The sequence below is a fragment of the Dryobates pubescens genome, chromosome 11 (genome assembly GCF_014839835.1).
Source record: "Dryobates pubescens isolate bDryPub1 chromosome 11, bDryPub1.pri, whole genome shotgun sequence".
NCBI classification, from domain to species: Eukaryota; Metazoa; Chordata; class Aves; order Piciformes; family Picidae; genus Dryobates; species Dryobates pubescens.
In genome coordinates, this window is record NC_071622.1 from 19,487,225 (window position 1) to 19,502,290 (window position 15,066).

The 15,066-nt window shown below is 40.7% G+C and overlaps 1 protein-coding gene across 2 annotated transcripts in view; it reads right to left on the reverse strand.

Annotated features, from left to right (window-relative positions):
* Positions 1 to 9,728: 9,728 nt before the first annotated feature.
* The window catches only part of PRKACB (protein kinase cAMP-activated catalytic subunit beta), a 70,731-nt gene continuing 65,393 nt past the window's right edge, over positions 9,729 to 15,066 (reverse strand). Inside the window, exon 10 of one of the 2 annotated variants that reach the window (XM_054164945.1) lies at positions 9,729 to 13,156. In XM_054164945.1, the coding sequence (XP_054020920.1) occupies positions 13,031 to 13,156 (126 nt within the window). In that variant the 3' untranslated portion in view covers positions 9,729 to 13,030. The remainder of the gene's footprint in view (positions 13,157 to 15,066) is intronic. The other variant, XM_054164946.1, reaches the window with a different exon arrangement.

Consider the following 15,066-nt stretch of genomic DNA (forward strand, 5'->3'; position numbering starts at 1 on the left):
GCTCCCGGCCCGCACCAACCGCCGCCCGCGTCATGGCGGACGCGTTAAAGGCGCAGCCGATGCGCCGCCCCCCAGCGCGGTCAGGGGGCTCGGGGCGCCGCGGGGTCCCCGCGCCCGCCGCCCCGCCCCAACCCCATTCGCCTGTGCCTGCACCGCGGAGGCGCGGCAGGGCACCCCGGGAAGTTCCTTGGGCTGGGAGCAGGGGGATCAAATCTGGATGACTCCAGGGAACAGCTTCCCTCCGCCAGCGCTTACCTGCCGGGGGAGGGCGGGCAGGACAGCGCCAGAGCCGGTGCCGGGGGGCTGCTGTCACGGACAGCTGTCACCCGCTCGTGGCCGGAGCGGAGCCCCCCCGGCCAAATTCATGACCAGAGTTTCTTGGGACCTCCTTGTAAATAAATCTTCTCTTCCTACCAAAGTGTGTGTGAAATAACGGTAAGAAACGGAGAGGAAAGGAAAAAAATCGCGGATATTTTTTTTGCAGGATGCAGGACTGAGCTGCTGGCATTTCACACGATACAAAATAGGGAGAACCAGAATAAATAAAAATAAATAAATTATAAAGTTACTTAATGTATAGAATGAGATCACCAACTTGCAGGTAAATAGCTGACACTAGGCTTTCTCAGGAACCAGAGCATTGGCAGGCTCAGGGTGATGTGACACAGGAATGATTAAGGACAGCAGAACTGTCCCACCACCACGATATGCCACCGGCAGACTGGGGCACGAGAGGAGATGGAGATAGCAATTCTCAAGGACAGACACGTGTCTAATTCACATACCTCATTTCACAAGCAGAACCTCAGATACCCACAGGATTTGCTGTACAACGAGGTACAATTCAACATGCCTACAAATGAATAAGGCTGGCCCACTGGCAATAAAATCTTGCCTGCAGAGATAATGCAAATGTTGGCAAATTTCTCCAGCAACTACACTTTTTTTTCTCTTTATTGCATTCCCAAATTTCCTTTGACTCAGCATGTTTCCTAATGGCACTGAAGTATTGCATGGATGACATGCTGCCAACGCTAGGGAAATCAAGCGACACCAACCAACCACCATACCCTTCCTTCCCCACATAAAGGCTTCACAGTCTTCCTCTCAGCACTAGAGCTGTGTTCCAACCACAACTCAGATGCTGTGACCTTTTGACCATTACTAACAGTCTAGGTTAGTACAAATTTGAGGGGTGTTTTACTTGTAGAATTTCCTGAGTCAAATGACTCCAATTACACCCTTGCTATTCACTGAAAGGCAAGGGGTACACTACAAGCTACCTGGGGATTCATACAGAACCAACTGGTGGCTTCAGCCTGATTTCAGCAAGTCACAACTCCATGACATGAGTGCCCCAACCAGCACTGACAGAGCCTACCAGCCAGCAGAGCTGGCATGTGGAGCTGTCCCAGGCCCTGTGCATCTCTCTCACTTCCAGAAGCTCACTGCATCGTGGCTGAACTTGTGAACAGAGACCCAAGTCACCTGACTGCTAACTGGATGCAGCTACAAGCATTAAAATCACAAGAAAAGTACAGTTTTGTGAAAAGGACTGTAGGCGTGACTTCCCCAACCATTTCGACTTATATGCTGCCAAGTAAATAACCCAAGCTTGCAAAAACTATGCAAATATAATAGGACTCGAGTATCAATAGGAGCGTTGAGAACAGAGAGCAGAAGTCCTCACTGCTTTGAATTGTAAATAAATGCAGATAAATGAGTTACAGTATTAAACACACTGCAGCCTAAAGAAAACTCTACTTCACATCCCAAAGCATACTGTAAAATGTGGCATATTTGTGTTGGATGAGTAAGCTGCACAAGGCAATTCTTTTTTGTCTCAAGAAATATGCATTCTAAATGAGGCCATAATAAGTTTCCTGCATCAGCTGGTTTCTAACTTTGGTAATGAACTGACATTTGAGGATACAAATATAAACCAGCTATTTTACTCACACTCTCCTCTTCCTTCCATCCTGTTCTTCAATTAATCCTTAGAGTATTCACTGTGAGGCTCACACGGTGTGTGTGTTCCACCCAGAAGTCCTTGAACAGCAGGGAGAGAAATTTTAAGAAAATGGGCTGTGGGAAAATTCCACGTGGAATATAATTTGTGGTTTGTGTTTTCATTCATTGGGTTAAGATAATTTAATTAAAACAAGATTATGTCTGGAGACAAAGCAGGAAAGTGAATGAGACTTCTGTTTGACTATTTGTATACTGCTTCTGCCAGAAAATGTTTCCAGGCCAGGTAGGAAACAATGCAGGACTGGCCTTGATAGGTGCAGGTTGAGGAGCCAACCAACCATGCGATTTTCCAAACTTCTGCTGTTCCTTGACAAGAAACAGAGAAGCCAGTGTAGATATCGGACACCACTCAACCCTGTTTTCTAGGTATTGGAAGATGCCCGTTTTCTACAGAAAAGCTGTTGGGTTTTCTGTCCCTGGAAGTGACAGCAGTACATGAAGACAAAACGCATCATAGTGGTGGTAAAGCATTGTTAGCTGTGGGGTGGCTACCGAAATTCAGCTCCCTCAGCGCAAAACGGAGCCCTCTAGACCGTTCTTATTTCAGTATCCTTGGTAAAGCCATGAGTAAATAGATTCATACGGAATGCGAAGTGAGAAAGTAAGAAAGGACTTCAGTGGTTTCACGTTGAGGGACGCTCAGAAACCTCCTCTACCTAAAACGGCCATACAGAGAGGACTGGTTGTACCCGTGTATAAAACGCGTCGTCAACAACGATCGAACGCTTCAGAGTTGAGATCGGGCACAACGGCGAGTGCTCTGCGAGCGGGCGGGCGGCGGAAGGCAGGCGCCGCTCAGCTCTAGCCGCCTTTCGGCGCCCTTCCCCGGGCGCCACTGACGGCCTGCGGCGCCCCCAGCGCCCGCGCACCGCCCGCGCACCGCCCTCCTGACACCGCGGGGGCTGCTGGGAAGCGGAGTCCCGCGGGGGCCGCCCCTTCTCCTGCGGCAAAGGCGATGAATGGGCAAGGCTGGTGGTATCCGAGCGGCCAGCTGAAGTCCCCACTGACCTGTAGCCTCTAGTAAAAGCTGGAAGGCGCGATGCTTTTCCTCCGGGTGCTCAGGGAGACATTACAGGGCAGGCACAGATCCTTCATCGTTCCCGGTGGCCAGATTGGAAATCCGGCTCACCGTCCGAAGAAAGTAAACCAGAGACAGCTAAAATGCTGAGAGATTTCATCCAAACGTCACCGGCGGCCAAAAAAAACCCCAAACCTCCCACGAACTCCTGTTAGCGTGAAGGGGTAGGAGAAAGAAACAGAGCATAGGCTGGTTTTAAATAATTCTGTCACAAGAAGTGACAAGGAAGTGACACAGGTTTAAGATGACTGCTTGCCACCCAAACTGAACTGATCTGTAGCTATTTCCAGTCTATTAATATCAGTAGTCTAAGAGTCCCTTGTGCATCATTTCCTTCCCAGTAATACAGGACTAAAAGAGGCCTCACATAACCATATTTGCATCTACTGTTTGAGCCCAAAGGGAAGACTGAAACCACTCCATCAGAAAGTTCATGTCAATCTCCCCCTTACTAGTGTCTAAGAACTTTTAATTTACAACTTCAAAAATGTATCAGTGGTTTACATCTGTTTTTTTCCTGTACTAATATTGTTCAGGAGTTCCTTCCTCATCTCTCTGGTATTTACTTGCTTCTATAGACTGAGCTGTGTGAATCACCATAGCCCTTTCAGACTCTGTAATAAGGTCTGCATTGCCTGAGCTTGTTCCTCTTTGTATACATTCATCTTCCATGCACAGACATTTGGAACTGTACTCTAGGGAGGCAGAAGTATCTTCTGCCTTCGTTGAATAGCCCCTTGCTCCACACTACACTTATGGATGTCTTTATTACACCCATATGGCACTGATCATCTTAGTCCTTCTAGAACTGGTAAGTACCTCAGGGTCTTTTCTACAGCCCCTGGCAACAGTCAGGCAGAAAGAGACAAAATCTCTATTATGGGTCTGGGTTGCACCTTTCCAACACTTTTTTCCCTACTCTCAGAAAACCATCTTTCCTCAGTGTACATCTTTTCCACTCTAGTCCATGTTCTTTCTGGTTTGCTTGAACTGAATTTTGCCACTTACCTTGCTTCAGACCATCAGCAGCTTAATACCCATCATCCTACTCTCGCTTCCCTACTTAGGCACTACACAGGGAAGTGAGGGACAGTTCCCAGCAAGGTGCTCCTGTTTGGCCACACGGTCCAGCAATGAAACTCCTCTCTTCAATTCCTGCCTTGGCAAGGAAGGTCATCCAAAAGCCATGCTGTCTCTTGTTCACAGTCCCCTTCTGACCTACCAGGGTTTTCTGTATGGCTTAGCATTGTCATGTTGCTCTGAAATTCTGCATGATGCATGGACTAAAGGCTGAAGATAGCATTGGTACAACACAAGCGTGGAGGGAAGCAAGGTAGAAAACCTTTACTTGTACCAACTTGGCATTGAAGTTGAAATGCACATTCAAGTACTAGATCAGAGCACAAGAGCCAGTCAGCTTCCATTTATATTCCATACAGTTACTTGTGTACACTCTTAGAAGGTAAAAACCAGCGTCCAGAGATGTGCAAGAATTGTTGTAAAAGCTCTGGGTTTCAGGATCAATGCATGGGTTAGGAGCTCTGCAGGTGCACAGTGCCAAATCAGCAACACAGCTCCCTTGCTGCAAGCCTGGAGGGGAGGAGCACAGCTCAGAATTACTGACAAGGCAGTAATTAACAGGATGGCAAAGACATTCTGTTTTGTCCTGATGGTGAGTCCCTTAGATCTTTGCTGTAGTATGCTAAAGTTCTTTGTATGCAATAAGCGCTATTTTGTAATGATATGACTCGCCTATAAGATGACTACAGTTGCACCCTCTTTGCACCAGGCTAAAAATGAATGTGTACATCAACTGACTACAATGCAAGGCCAGTGGTACCTTTCTGCTTTTGCCTCCTCTGGTTTCCAAGTCCGAATTGCTTAAATAAATCTTCCTGCATGTGAATTATGTCCACTTCACTGAGAATTTCCTGCCCTACTTGTTTCGTTGTTGTCGTTATTCTAGTAGTTGCACACACTGAATAAAGCAATTGTTCAGGCTTTCTTAAAGCCTTGTTATTTTAAAGCTTATACTTTAACATATATATAAAAATAAATCATTGTAAAAAATGCAACTTGTTCTGCCCATACCAGCAGTAGTAATGTAGTAAGAAGCTTATAAAAAGTGTTCACATAAAATACCAACATTGTAAAACAGAATTCAGCCTAATAAAAGGTATCATATATAAGTAAGGCTCAGACATCTTAGTGAAACAGCTGTTAAATCTATAGGAAATCTGAAAGGTAGCACTTTGGTTGCATGAAGTGAGGCAAATGAAAAGGCAGAGCATGCTGATGCACACAGGAACAGGAAAATAATTACAGACAGAAAATGTCAGTAAGACATAAGCAGAAATCTCGACTAACTTCAAGCACTACATTAAGAAATTAGCACCAGGTTTTTCCCTGCTTTGCTGGGAGGCTTTTTTCTCCCAGGAGTGAGGAACCTGCTTATCACTGAAAAACCATCAAAAGCCTGATTTTGATGCCTTAGCAGCCCAGTGACCCACTTGGTAACTAGTGAAGGAATTGCAATTCACAGGTGCTTGTGCTGCAGGCAAGGCAGGATTCTGACTCCTGCCAGATAGCTTTCCCCAGCAGAGGTCTTGGAGTTGGCTGCGTACACTTCTGCTCTTCCTCCTGCTTCTCCAGACAATATTTACAGGAGTGAGGCTTCCATCTTCTTAAGAACAAGACAGTCCTGGCTGTAAAGTTGACTTTGGATACCTTGCCAGCCACCTGTATGAGCTTTTACTTCCCTGGATGCTGTGCCTGGGAACCAAGCCCAGGACAGACCCTTGCAAAGCCAGCATGAGTCTGCACAGCTGTCACACAATACTTTTTCAAGAGACAGAGGAGACACACACCTAGGATGAAGAAGCTTCTATCAATAGGTAAAACTAACATCCAGTTTTCTCAGTATACACCTGATGTGACCGAAACTACTGCTGACTGTATAAGTATTCCACACACACATTAGATGATACTGTCTCCTTTGAAGTAAACTGAAACCAAAGAGATACTGACATTTGAGCATGAGCGCACAAGACATCCAAAAGTTATGCATTAAGGTTATAGGACTTAAACTGACCTTTTACAAACTTGCTCGGCTCCTGAGTTGGTCGATGAGGCTCTGATGAGAGACGCTCTCAAGAACGTTTGCTGTAACTTTACCATCTCTCCAACTCACCTGGTGGTCACATAATTCAGAAAAATATTGAACAATGGGTTTTGCCTGTACACATTATAATTAGTAGAGGTACATTTGATCAACACCCAACTCTCTAAAATACGCATGTCCTCTCTACTATAAATATTAAGTGACTTAGAAGACAGCTTAGAAGCATTTCCCAATTTAAAAAACGTTAGTTTGCTGGGGGGGAGGGGTGTTGTTTGTTTTTGTGACAGTCCTTGGTTAAAACCAGTGTATTTCCAAACTTTAAATTGCACATAATGCAGCAATGCATGCTGTTGAAACAGACCTGATTCTAGGCACGAAAATAGGATTTATCAGGGATTTTTAGTAGAATTTGTGTAGAGCTTGTGCAATAATATATATTAAAATAAACTACCCTTTTGCTCATATTAGTGTAAAAAATTTATTTTGTTGTTGATCCTGATATGAAAACCAGTTAAATATTGCAATTATAATTTAACTCTGAGAGGATTTAAAGGCAAAATCTATTTATACATGAACAACAAATACTCGTGGTTGGCATTGCATATGTTATCTGACATATTATGTGACTTGCATAGTCCAAATTTGTCATTCCTTACTGCTTTTAAATGTTTCCCAATTCGCTTGTTCATACTGTGCTCTGCAGCTGACATTTCTCACACAGTTCCACACCATATAAATTTATCATCTACTGGCAAAAGAATGCCACTAGAGCACTTTGTGATAGAACAGCCAGGTGAAGGTGAAAACGACAATTCACTTTAGTTTCCAGGTTTTTGTAGTCATAGAACATGAGTTCAAGAGAAGTCAGTGGCGAGTTCTGTTAGTCAGTAAGCAGTTGCAGAATTAAGATCAGTTTAATAACTTCAGACACAATACTAGGTATGCCCTAAAGCATAGTTTTGGGTTGTGTGAACCCCCAGTAACAAAGCATTTGTGTTGGTATTTAAGGTTTCCTTGTGTGGCATTCAAGAAGAGCCACTAATAAATTCATGAGATTTCAGGGAGTTATTCCCTGCCCAGCATTCACTGCAATACTTGGCAGGAAACCTACCTTGCAGCAGACCCAGTCCCATTATGAAATTCTCTTCCAGAATGAATGAGCTATGGGTGCTTTGGCCATGGAGGGGTAGCTCTGATGTGGATGTCCTCCTAGAGCCAGGTTCCTGTTTTATGTCCTAAACCACAGAGCACACACTTGTACAGAAGGAAAGCTGCACTCCTCACACAAACCAACACAATGTGCTGACATTAGCAAACTGTGTAACTTACACAAGTGTATACCCATTGTGTAGCCCTTACTAAGGCTACCTGCTCAACTCTTGGTTTTTCCCATTAAGCAAGCTTGCCAGATGCATACTTCCTGATATGCATGGTGAGAGAATTAAAGGGAAAAATATATTTTATAGTATTATATTGCTTTTTTTTTTTTTTTGGGGGGGGGGGGAGGACAGGGGGGACAGGGGGTGTTAAAGACATTAATGGAGTCCTGACACCTAGATCCCCACTTTAACGCACACAAGTAGGATGACAGTAAAGACAGAAGAAATGGAAGGGACATACCAATTATTTGCTTGAACTATTACTCAAATAACTATAAATTCAAATTAGCAGTGTAGATACATAGAACAGTATCTCCAGTAGAAGACAGTTCTTGTGGTGTGTAGAACAAAGCACTGATGTGCAAATAAACATAAATGAGAAGATTTATTATTTAATCAAATGATCTTGATGGTGTAAGAATTTCAGGGGGTTACTTAAGCCTTTCCAACACTATAATTTTCTCTTGATTGCTCTAATCACCAGTATTTTTTCCTGTAACTGACTGATCATAGAATGTGCTGCACTTGCATGCCAGGCTACTGAGACCTTGTTCATTTGAGTATGTACGGCTGTGTCCTTTCCAATCTTCCACAGCATCTCAGAAGCAAAGTAAGAAGTCTCCAACCTTTACCTCCCAGCAAAGGGAAACATCTGTTACAGTGGTTACATATGCACGGGAACAGATCACTGACCTCCATCCTCAAAGTCCTTCCAATCAGAAACAACTTTTTCATCCTGAAGAGCTTCTTCACTGCAAACACATCCATGTGTTGGGCAAAAAGCTTTCTCTATCTTGTCCTTAGCAAAGATGCCTCATCCTCAGGCTACTTCTCAACATAAAGAGCAGGATTAGATACCAGATTGCTACTGTGTAATCAAAATCTAATTCTTGCAAACTGAGCACTGAGAAATGTGCAAGTTTGTCACTGGGTTTTTCTTACATGCTTCACTGACCATGAGCTAATGCAAATGAACAGCAGAAACAAGTTGCTTTTTAAATGTAAACAAAAAGCCACATGAATATTTTTTTCAAAACACATTTTCAACATCATTTGGTATTTGACCCTCCAAGAGTGGCAATAGGACAACTAGACTATAAAGATTCTAAAGGGTATTTTACCAGCTTTGAAAAAGACTGTTGGGAACTCATCCCAGTAATTTAATGGGAATATGAAGCTGCTGTTACCCCACTGAGGTAGGAACTTTTAAAAGTAGTTTATTACAAGAATAAACTTCATTTTCAATATATGCAAACTTCTTGCAGACAGCAAGGTCTGAAAAGGTCAAAATGTGACTAGACTTCAGATTTCATTCACACTTTTATTCATCATCAAATTAAAAGATTAGGAAGGGAAGCTATCTTGAGATCCTGCCTTGCCCTGAGATACCCACATTATCCTTCTAAAAACTCCAAACTGTACTTAAGTCCCATGGCAAGATGACAGGTATTTACTGCCTATAAAGCATTTAAGTCTCCTTGTGGTGCTCTAACCCTTTTACTAGAAGTGATTATTGCCCAGCCTGGTATTAGAGACTTATGTTTTACCCCTTCAGTTGGTAGTCTCAAGTCAGTTCATTCCTAAAGCTCTCAATTAAAAGCTTTTTTAAAAGGTGTACAAGACCCACACTTGTGCAACTATGGAGGTCACAGAACTTTTTATGTGTGCACTATACACTCTCCAGACAGAGAACAGAATCATCTTTTTACCAGTTTCTTATGGAGTGGTTGGTTCTCAAGCGTCTTCCTCCTTTCACATGGCAAATTCTAACAACAGATGTGAAAGGTGCCTTTAAATCCACTGCTCAACATGTTTGCATGGGAGCTGTAGTACAAGCAGAAGTACAATTTTTTTTCAGTTTCTTAGCTCAGCTTTAGAAAAAAGTAAAAAGATCTTTAAAACACAATATACCACTTGTACCAGGAAAGAAGACCACCACAAAAGCAGTCAGTAGTCATACAGCAGCAGAAGCAGAGGCTGAAGGTCTGCTCAGAAAGCAGGAAACAGGAGGAGCTGCACTACAAAGAGCAGGTACCAGAGCCTCTCTGAACAACACTTGCAGAAAAAGCCTCAACACAGACAATGCCAAGACCATGCCAAGACAGTCTTTACTTCTATCAGTTGTTTCACAGCACAAGGAGACATAGCACAAAGTTCGTACAGCAGGATCCGCAGGTGGTTTAAAAACAGGCAGTTATCTTTAATAAAAAGCACTGAGTCTGAACGTGAAAATATGAAGACAAACAATACTGCAGCTATGATCACCTTGCTTGCCTTCCAGTGCCAAGAAGCTCAACTCACTGACTTCTTGTAACTGCCTTTAATGTTCTCCACACTATCTTCTCCAACATCCTAGTTAGTGTAAAACTTAAATGGGTCCCAACTAGTGCAGTGTGTTTCACAACCTTTTCCTCTTGCTTTCATACTCTTTGCAGTGTGTGGAGAGATGCAACTACTGTCATCAGACAACATTCTGATTCACAAAGAAGCAGCACAAGTGTTGTACATAATTTAATTTGCACTTCTGTATATAAATGTTTACGATATTGCACACTATTGCAGCACTTAAAAACATCTAATTATATGCAAAAATTAGTAAAATACTTTAAAGGATTTAAAAATAAGGGTTTTAATGCAACTGACAAGATAATAAAAAAGCAATTTACTTAATGAGATACAATCCTTTATGTTGGAAATGAAAGTTACATACAACTAGAGTACAATTAAAATATACCATATAGTTCAACACTTAATTCCTCAAATGTGTAAAATTAACAAGCTTCTACTGTCATAGATATACAATTTTTCCATATTGTGAAAAGGATTTTCAAATTAAATACAGGTAACATAATATTCTGTAGTTATATTTTATGAGTGTGTTTAAATGAGAGGGTTGTATAATACTCACATTGTCAAATGTACTCACTAATGCCTTGGAAATTGCACACTTCCCCTCCTTTTCCAAAATAGAATCTCATTTCCATACTGAAGTCTATTATGCCATATTGGAAAAGTATTTTACTTCCTAACAGGATTTTCATAAAATTAATAAATAGCATAATATCATGGCATTAAGATGACTTTTCCACTTATACCCACGTAGAATTTAATCTGGATATCAGACAGACATGTCAGAACCAATTTCCTAGACTTTTGTCTAATTATACAGGCAAGATGAATGGTTACAGTATTTTACAAAACAGAAAAATTTCTGAACCTTACCAGAATTGTAAATGCAATGATCAAAAATTAAAATCATAACAGAATCAAATTGTGATCTCCAACATTTATTAAAATCTTTTAAAGTTCATAAACGACAACAAAGTTACTGTAGAATTTATCGCATACAGCTAGCATACAGCAGCATGTCCTTGGTCTAAATGAAATACAAAAGATTTTAACGTTTTCATACAAAGGATTTCTTTAAATTTATTAATGTGACGATATATCTTTGTTACATAAAATTTGCTACAGCAAAGTATCTTATACTTTTCTTGCACATATGTAAATATGGGTGGACAAAGACTGCATTCAGTGTCAGCCTCCTAATGACGTTGTGCAAAAATGCTCAACAACCTAAACATACAGAATGTTGGATGGTACGTTTCATACCCTTTTGTAAAATGTCTACAAAGGCTTTTCTTAAAGGAGTGTCATATAGATTAAAAGGAAGGAATGCCAGTGGTTTATTTCCACTGACATTCAAACAAATGCAATGGCTATGCATTAATATAGCTCATTTTTAAAAAACCCAATTCATCCTTGTATGCATGTAAATTTATCATAAAATGAGTCTAGTTTAAACTGTTTAGATGTGCTGTTTTAAGACAGGTCACTGAGACAGCCAGAATCAAGTGTACAAAGAAAACTACTATGAATAAGTTTAAAAGCAACCCCCAAAAAAGTGCTGAGCCACTGATTATTAACATTGAAATGAATGTGTGAAAGTGCCCAAAGCTAGCACATGGTAGCAGTATCTTTTAAGTCAGTTGGTGAGAGTATACAAAACATAATTAAGCCCAAATACTTCTATCTGTGTGACCATACATTCTGTTTGATTGAAAGAGAGGTTAGAAATGAAGACACAACGCAACTAAAATAAACCTAGCTGTTGCATTATTTAAACTTGTCTCTTTTCTTCGTGAATGAAGTGCTGTAATTAAAAAGAAAAGGATTGTAGCAGTACTCCATCCTCAGTTTACTAATATAGTATACCAGAATAAAAACTTGGCAATAACCTCTTATTCTTAACAGCTAACAAAAAATAACTGTGTTCATCCAGCGATGCATCTAGAATATTATTTTGCATTTGCTAAACCACATAGCTAATGGCAGAGCATAATTTGCTTTTTGTGGTGTGGTGGGTTTTATTTTAATGGATGCCTTTTTATAATCAAAAAAGGCTCAAAACAAGGAATACTTTGGGAGTTCAAACATTGGCTTAAGGAAATTAAAAAAAAAAAAAAAAAAAAGTCAATCAAAAGAAATCAGATTCACTGTAATACTGACCAAAACTTCCTTTAAGAGTTCAGGGTTCATGTTCTTAAAAAAAGCCATTTCCTACCTGCCAACTGAAATGCTGGTAAGTTGACTTGCTTACATATGGTCCAAAATCAAGACCAGGTGGAATTACTCCCTCTCACGAGCCTGTAAGCTTTCCATGGTACAGCCTGGTTATGGCAATTTATCTGCTGCCTAGGTGGGAAATACAAAGGGAGGAGGCAGTGATGAAAACTGCAGGGATATAGAAAGCCAAGGCATGGGGTCTAGCTACTGTCCCCTACTTAGCCATCCAATTGATTCTACTGAATTTTGGTCAGTCTCCAGGAAGAAATGTTTTAAAGTTAATTTAGCAGACATTTATATGGCGATAAATACTACCTTTGAAAATGCTAAAAATGTTGGCTAGGTTTAGTCTGAGCTACTAAAAAAAATTCATAATAAATTGTAGCATCAGACACAAGACAGACAAGAATTATTGGCTGGCACAGACTAGAAGCAACATTTATCTTTCACTTCAGTCTAAATCACACTAGCCGCAACACCTTCCATTTCACTCACACAAATAATACATTATTCAAAATAAAATGGAGCATTCTTGGGTAAAAAACTACTTCATTTTAAAGGGGAAAAATGAACAATACACAGAAACAAAGAACGACAGAAACCAAAGTTAAGTAGGAAAGTGGTCTATTATTCTGTGTTACTGCACAAAACAGTGCTTGCTTAATTGTGCCTAGTTAGAAGGGTTGGTGCAAACTGCACACATGGAAGATGGCAATAAAGACCTCAGTCAGCTTTGTGGAATGAAGTAACTAGGTAACTGTTTTGACATATGATGGTCTCAGCTCCACCTCATCTGTTAACAGAGTGCAAAGATCCCAATGTGAGCCCTGATGTCATCTTGTCCTCTTACTCCTACTAAAAATCAGCAAATTCTTTTGCACATTTTTCTGTTAGAGACGCACGAATATCTTCTTCTTCATAGTCATCAAAGTTGCTGGTATCTCCAGGGCCTCTGCACTTTGGTATGAATGGAGCTTCTACCTGTATTCGGGGAGGAGGGAAGGTACACAAAAACGTTATTGGCCTAATACCATTAGATTTGCTGTTGTGGTAATGAGACACAACGCTCCCACCACTCCTCAAATCCTGCCAAAAAACAGGTATTACAGTTTAAAGTCATGGCACAAGTAAAACCAGCTTAAGAAGGTGCAGACCTACACGTGTAAGTTGAAAAAGACTAGTATCTCACTGACAAACATCAATTCTGTTCTTGCAGAGACAACGTTGCTCTCTTCAGCTCATCAGCTGTTATGACACAACTCCCAGCTCAGCAGTGGCTGCATGGGATACTTGCTTAATTGCTCTGCTTGAAAGTTGAGGGAACCAGCAGCTGTCTGAAGATGACATTAACTAAAGATACAGGTCTGCACAGGGACATACCTGCATTTTAACTGGCTAACAGTCCCTTCCACAGCTGCGGAGGGGAAGGAATTGCTGCCAACTTACAGACACCAAAATGCTATTTTAGGGATCAGACTACTAAATTCTATCTACACTCAGCTAATATTAATTAAAATCTTAATCCTTCTAGTCTACCACATGTCAAAGTTCAAAACTAATTACTTTTTAAAATAATTGATATTTTAAGAATCAATTGCATACTGAAAGAAGGAATAGGCAGGGTTTGGGGTTGATGTGGCACAGTGATGAAGAATGGATGATAAGGAGGGGACCAGAAAGAGCCGAGTATCAGGAAGAAAGAGAAAAGCTCTACTACAACAGGTCTAGGATAAATTGGAATACAAGGCACAATTACCAGTACCACATTCCTCTTTTTTATTTGGCAGGTGCTTGTTTTATTGACCTCTGGAGTAAGCAACACATAGCAAAACTCTTGAGATGATGCAAATTTAAACCTGGAAATGCAAAGTAATCAGGCAAGTTTCTCTCTCTGGGACATCCCAGAGGCAGCAAGGTAGGGAGACAGATAAACAGAGCAGGCATGGCTCCAGCAGAGGCAGGGGATCAGATCACACTGCAACCACAGAACTGCTCAGTGCCCCAGGTAGGTTACTGATGGCAGGGGGTTGTGTTGTGCATGTGGAAAATCAGTAAAACAAAGAGCTACAGCACAGACTAATATGAACAGAACTCTGCTGATTTTAGGCAATTACACTATACACTCCCAAGAAATAACACTAACTTTCTGCATTTACAGACTGTGCTACAATTGTGTGTATCCTTTTGTTCCTAAAAAAACATCCATGTTCAAGTGATTTATCCTGAGACAATACACAGTTTGGGTACCTACCTAGTCTAGAAAGCCACACACTTACGTTATCTGAATTCTTTTTCTCTGTCTTCTCAAATAGATTTTCAATTACTCTTTTATAACAAAGTTCAGAGCACAAGAAATATCTTATTTACTGCTGGAATTTTAGAACATATGCAAAGAAGATGCCTCAGACATTTTCATATTACCTTCACCATGGAAATCACTGAAAAGAATATTGATTTATAGTAGAAATATCTGTTTTGCTCTAAGTACAACCATATCAGCAGAAAGGATTTTAATGAACAACTATGTAAATGCACAAAGAAAACCAAGACTTGACTTATCTGAAATATTAAGTAATTGACTTCTAATTGTATCATGACAAATTATTCACATTACATCAGCTGCCAAGGAATAAGGCATTTATTCTGGAAAATACATACTGTGAAAACCTGGTATAAAATCAAAGTTTATGGCTGTATTTCTATGACTGATAATACAATCCATGCTGTTGTTTCTGACATTTCATATTACAGGATTTATTCCTTATAATTAGAAGCTTCAAACTTATTCAGCATCAGTTTTCACAATCCTTTAAAACTAGTAATAGCTATTTCTGTCTGTACTACCAGTTCACATTTAAAAATATTTCTTGTAATTCTCCATAGCAGTGCAG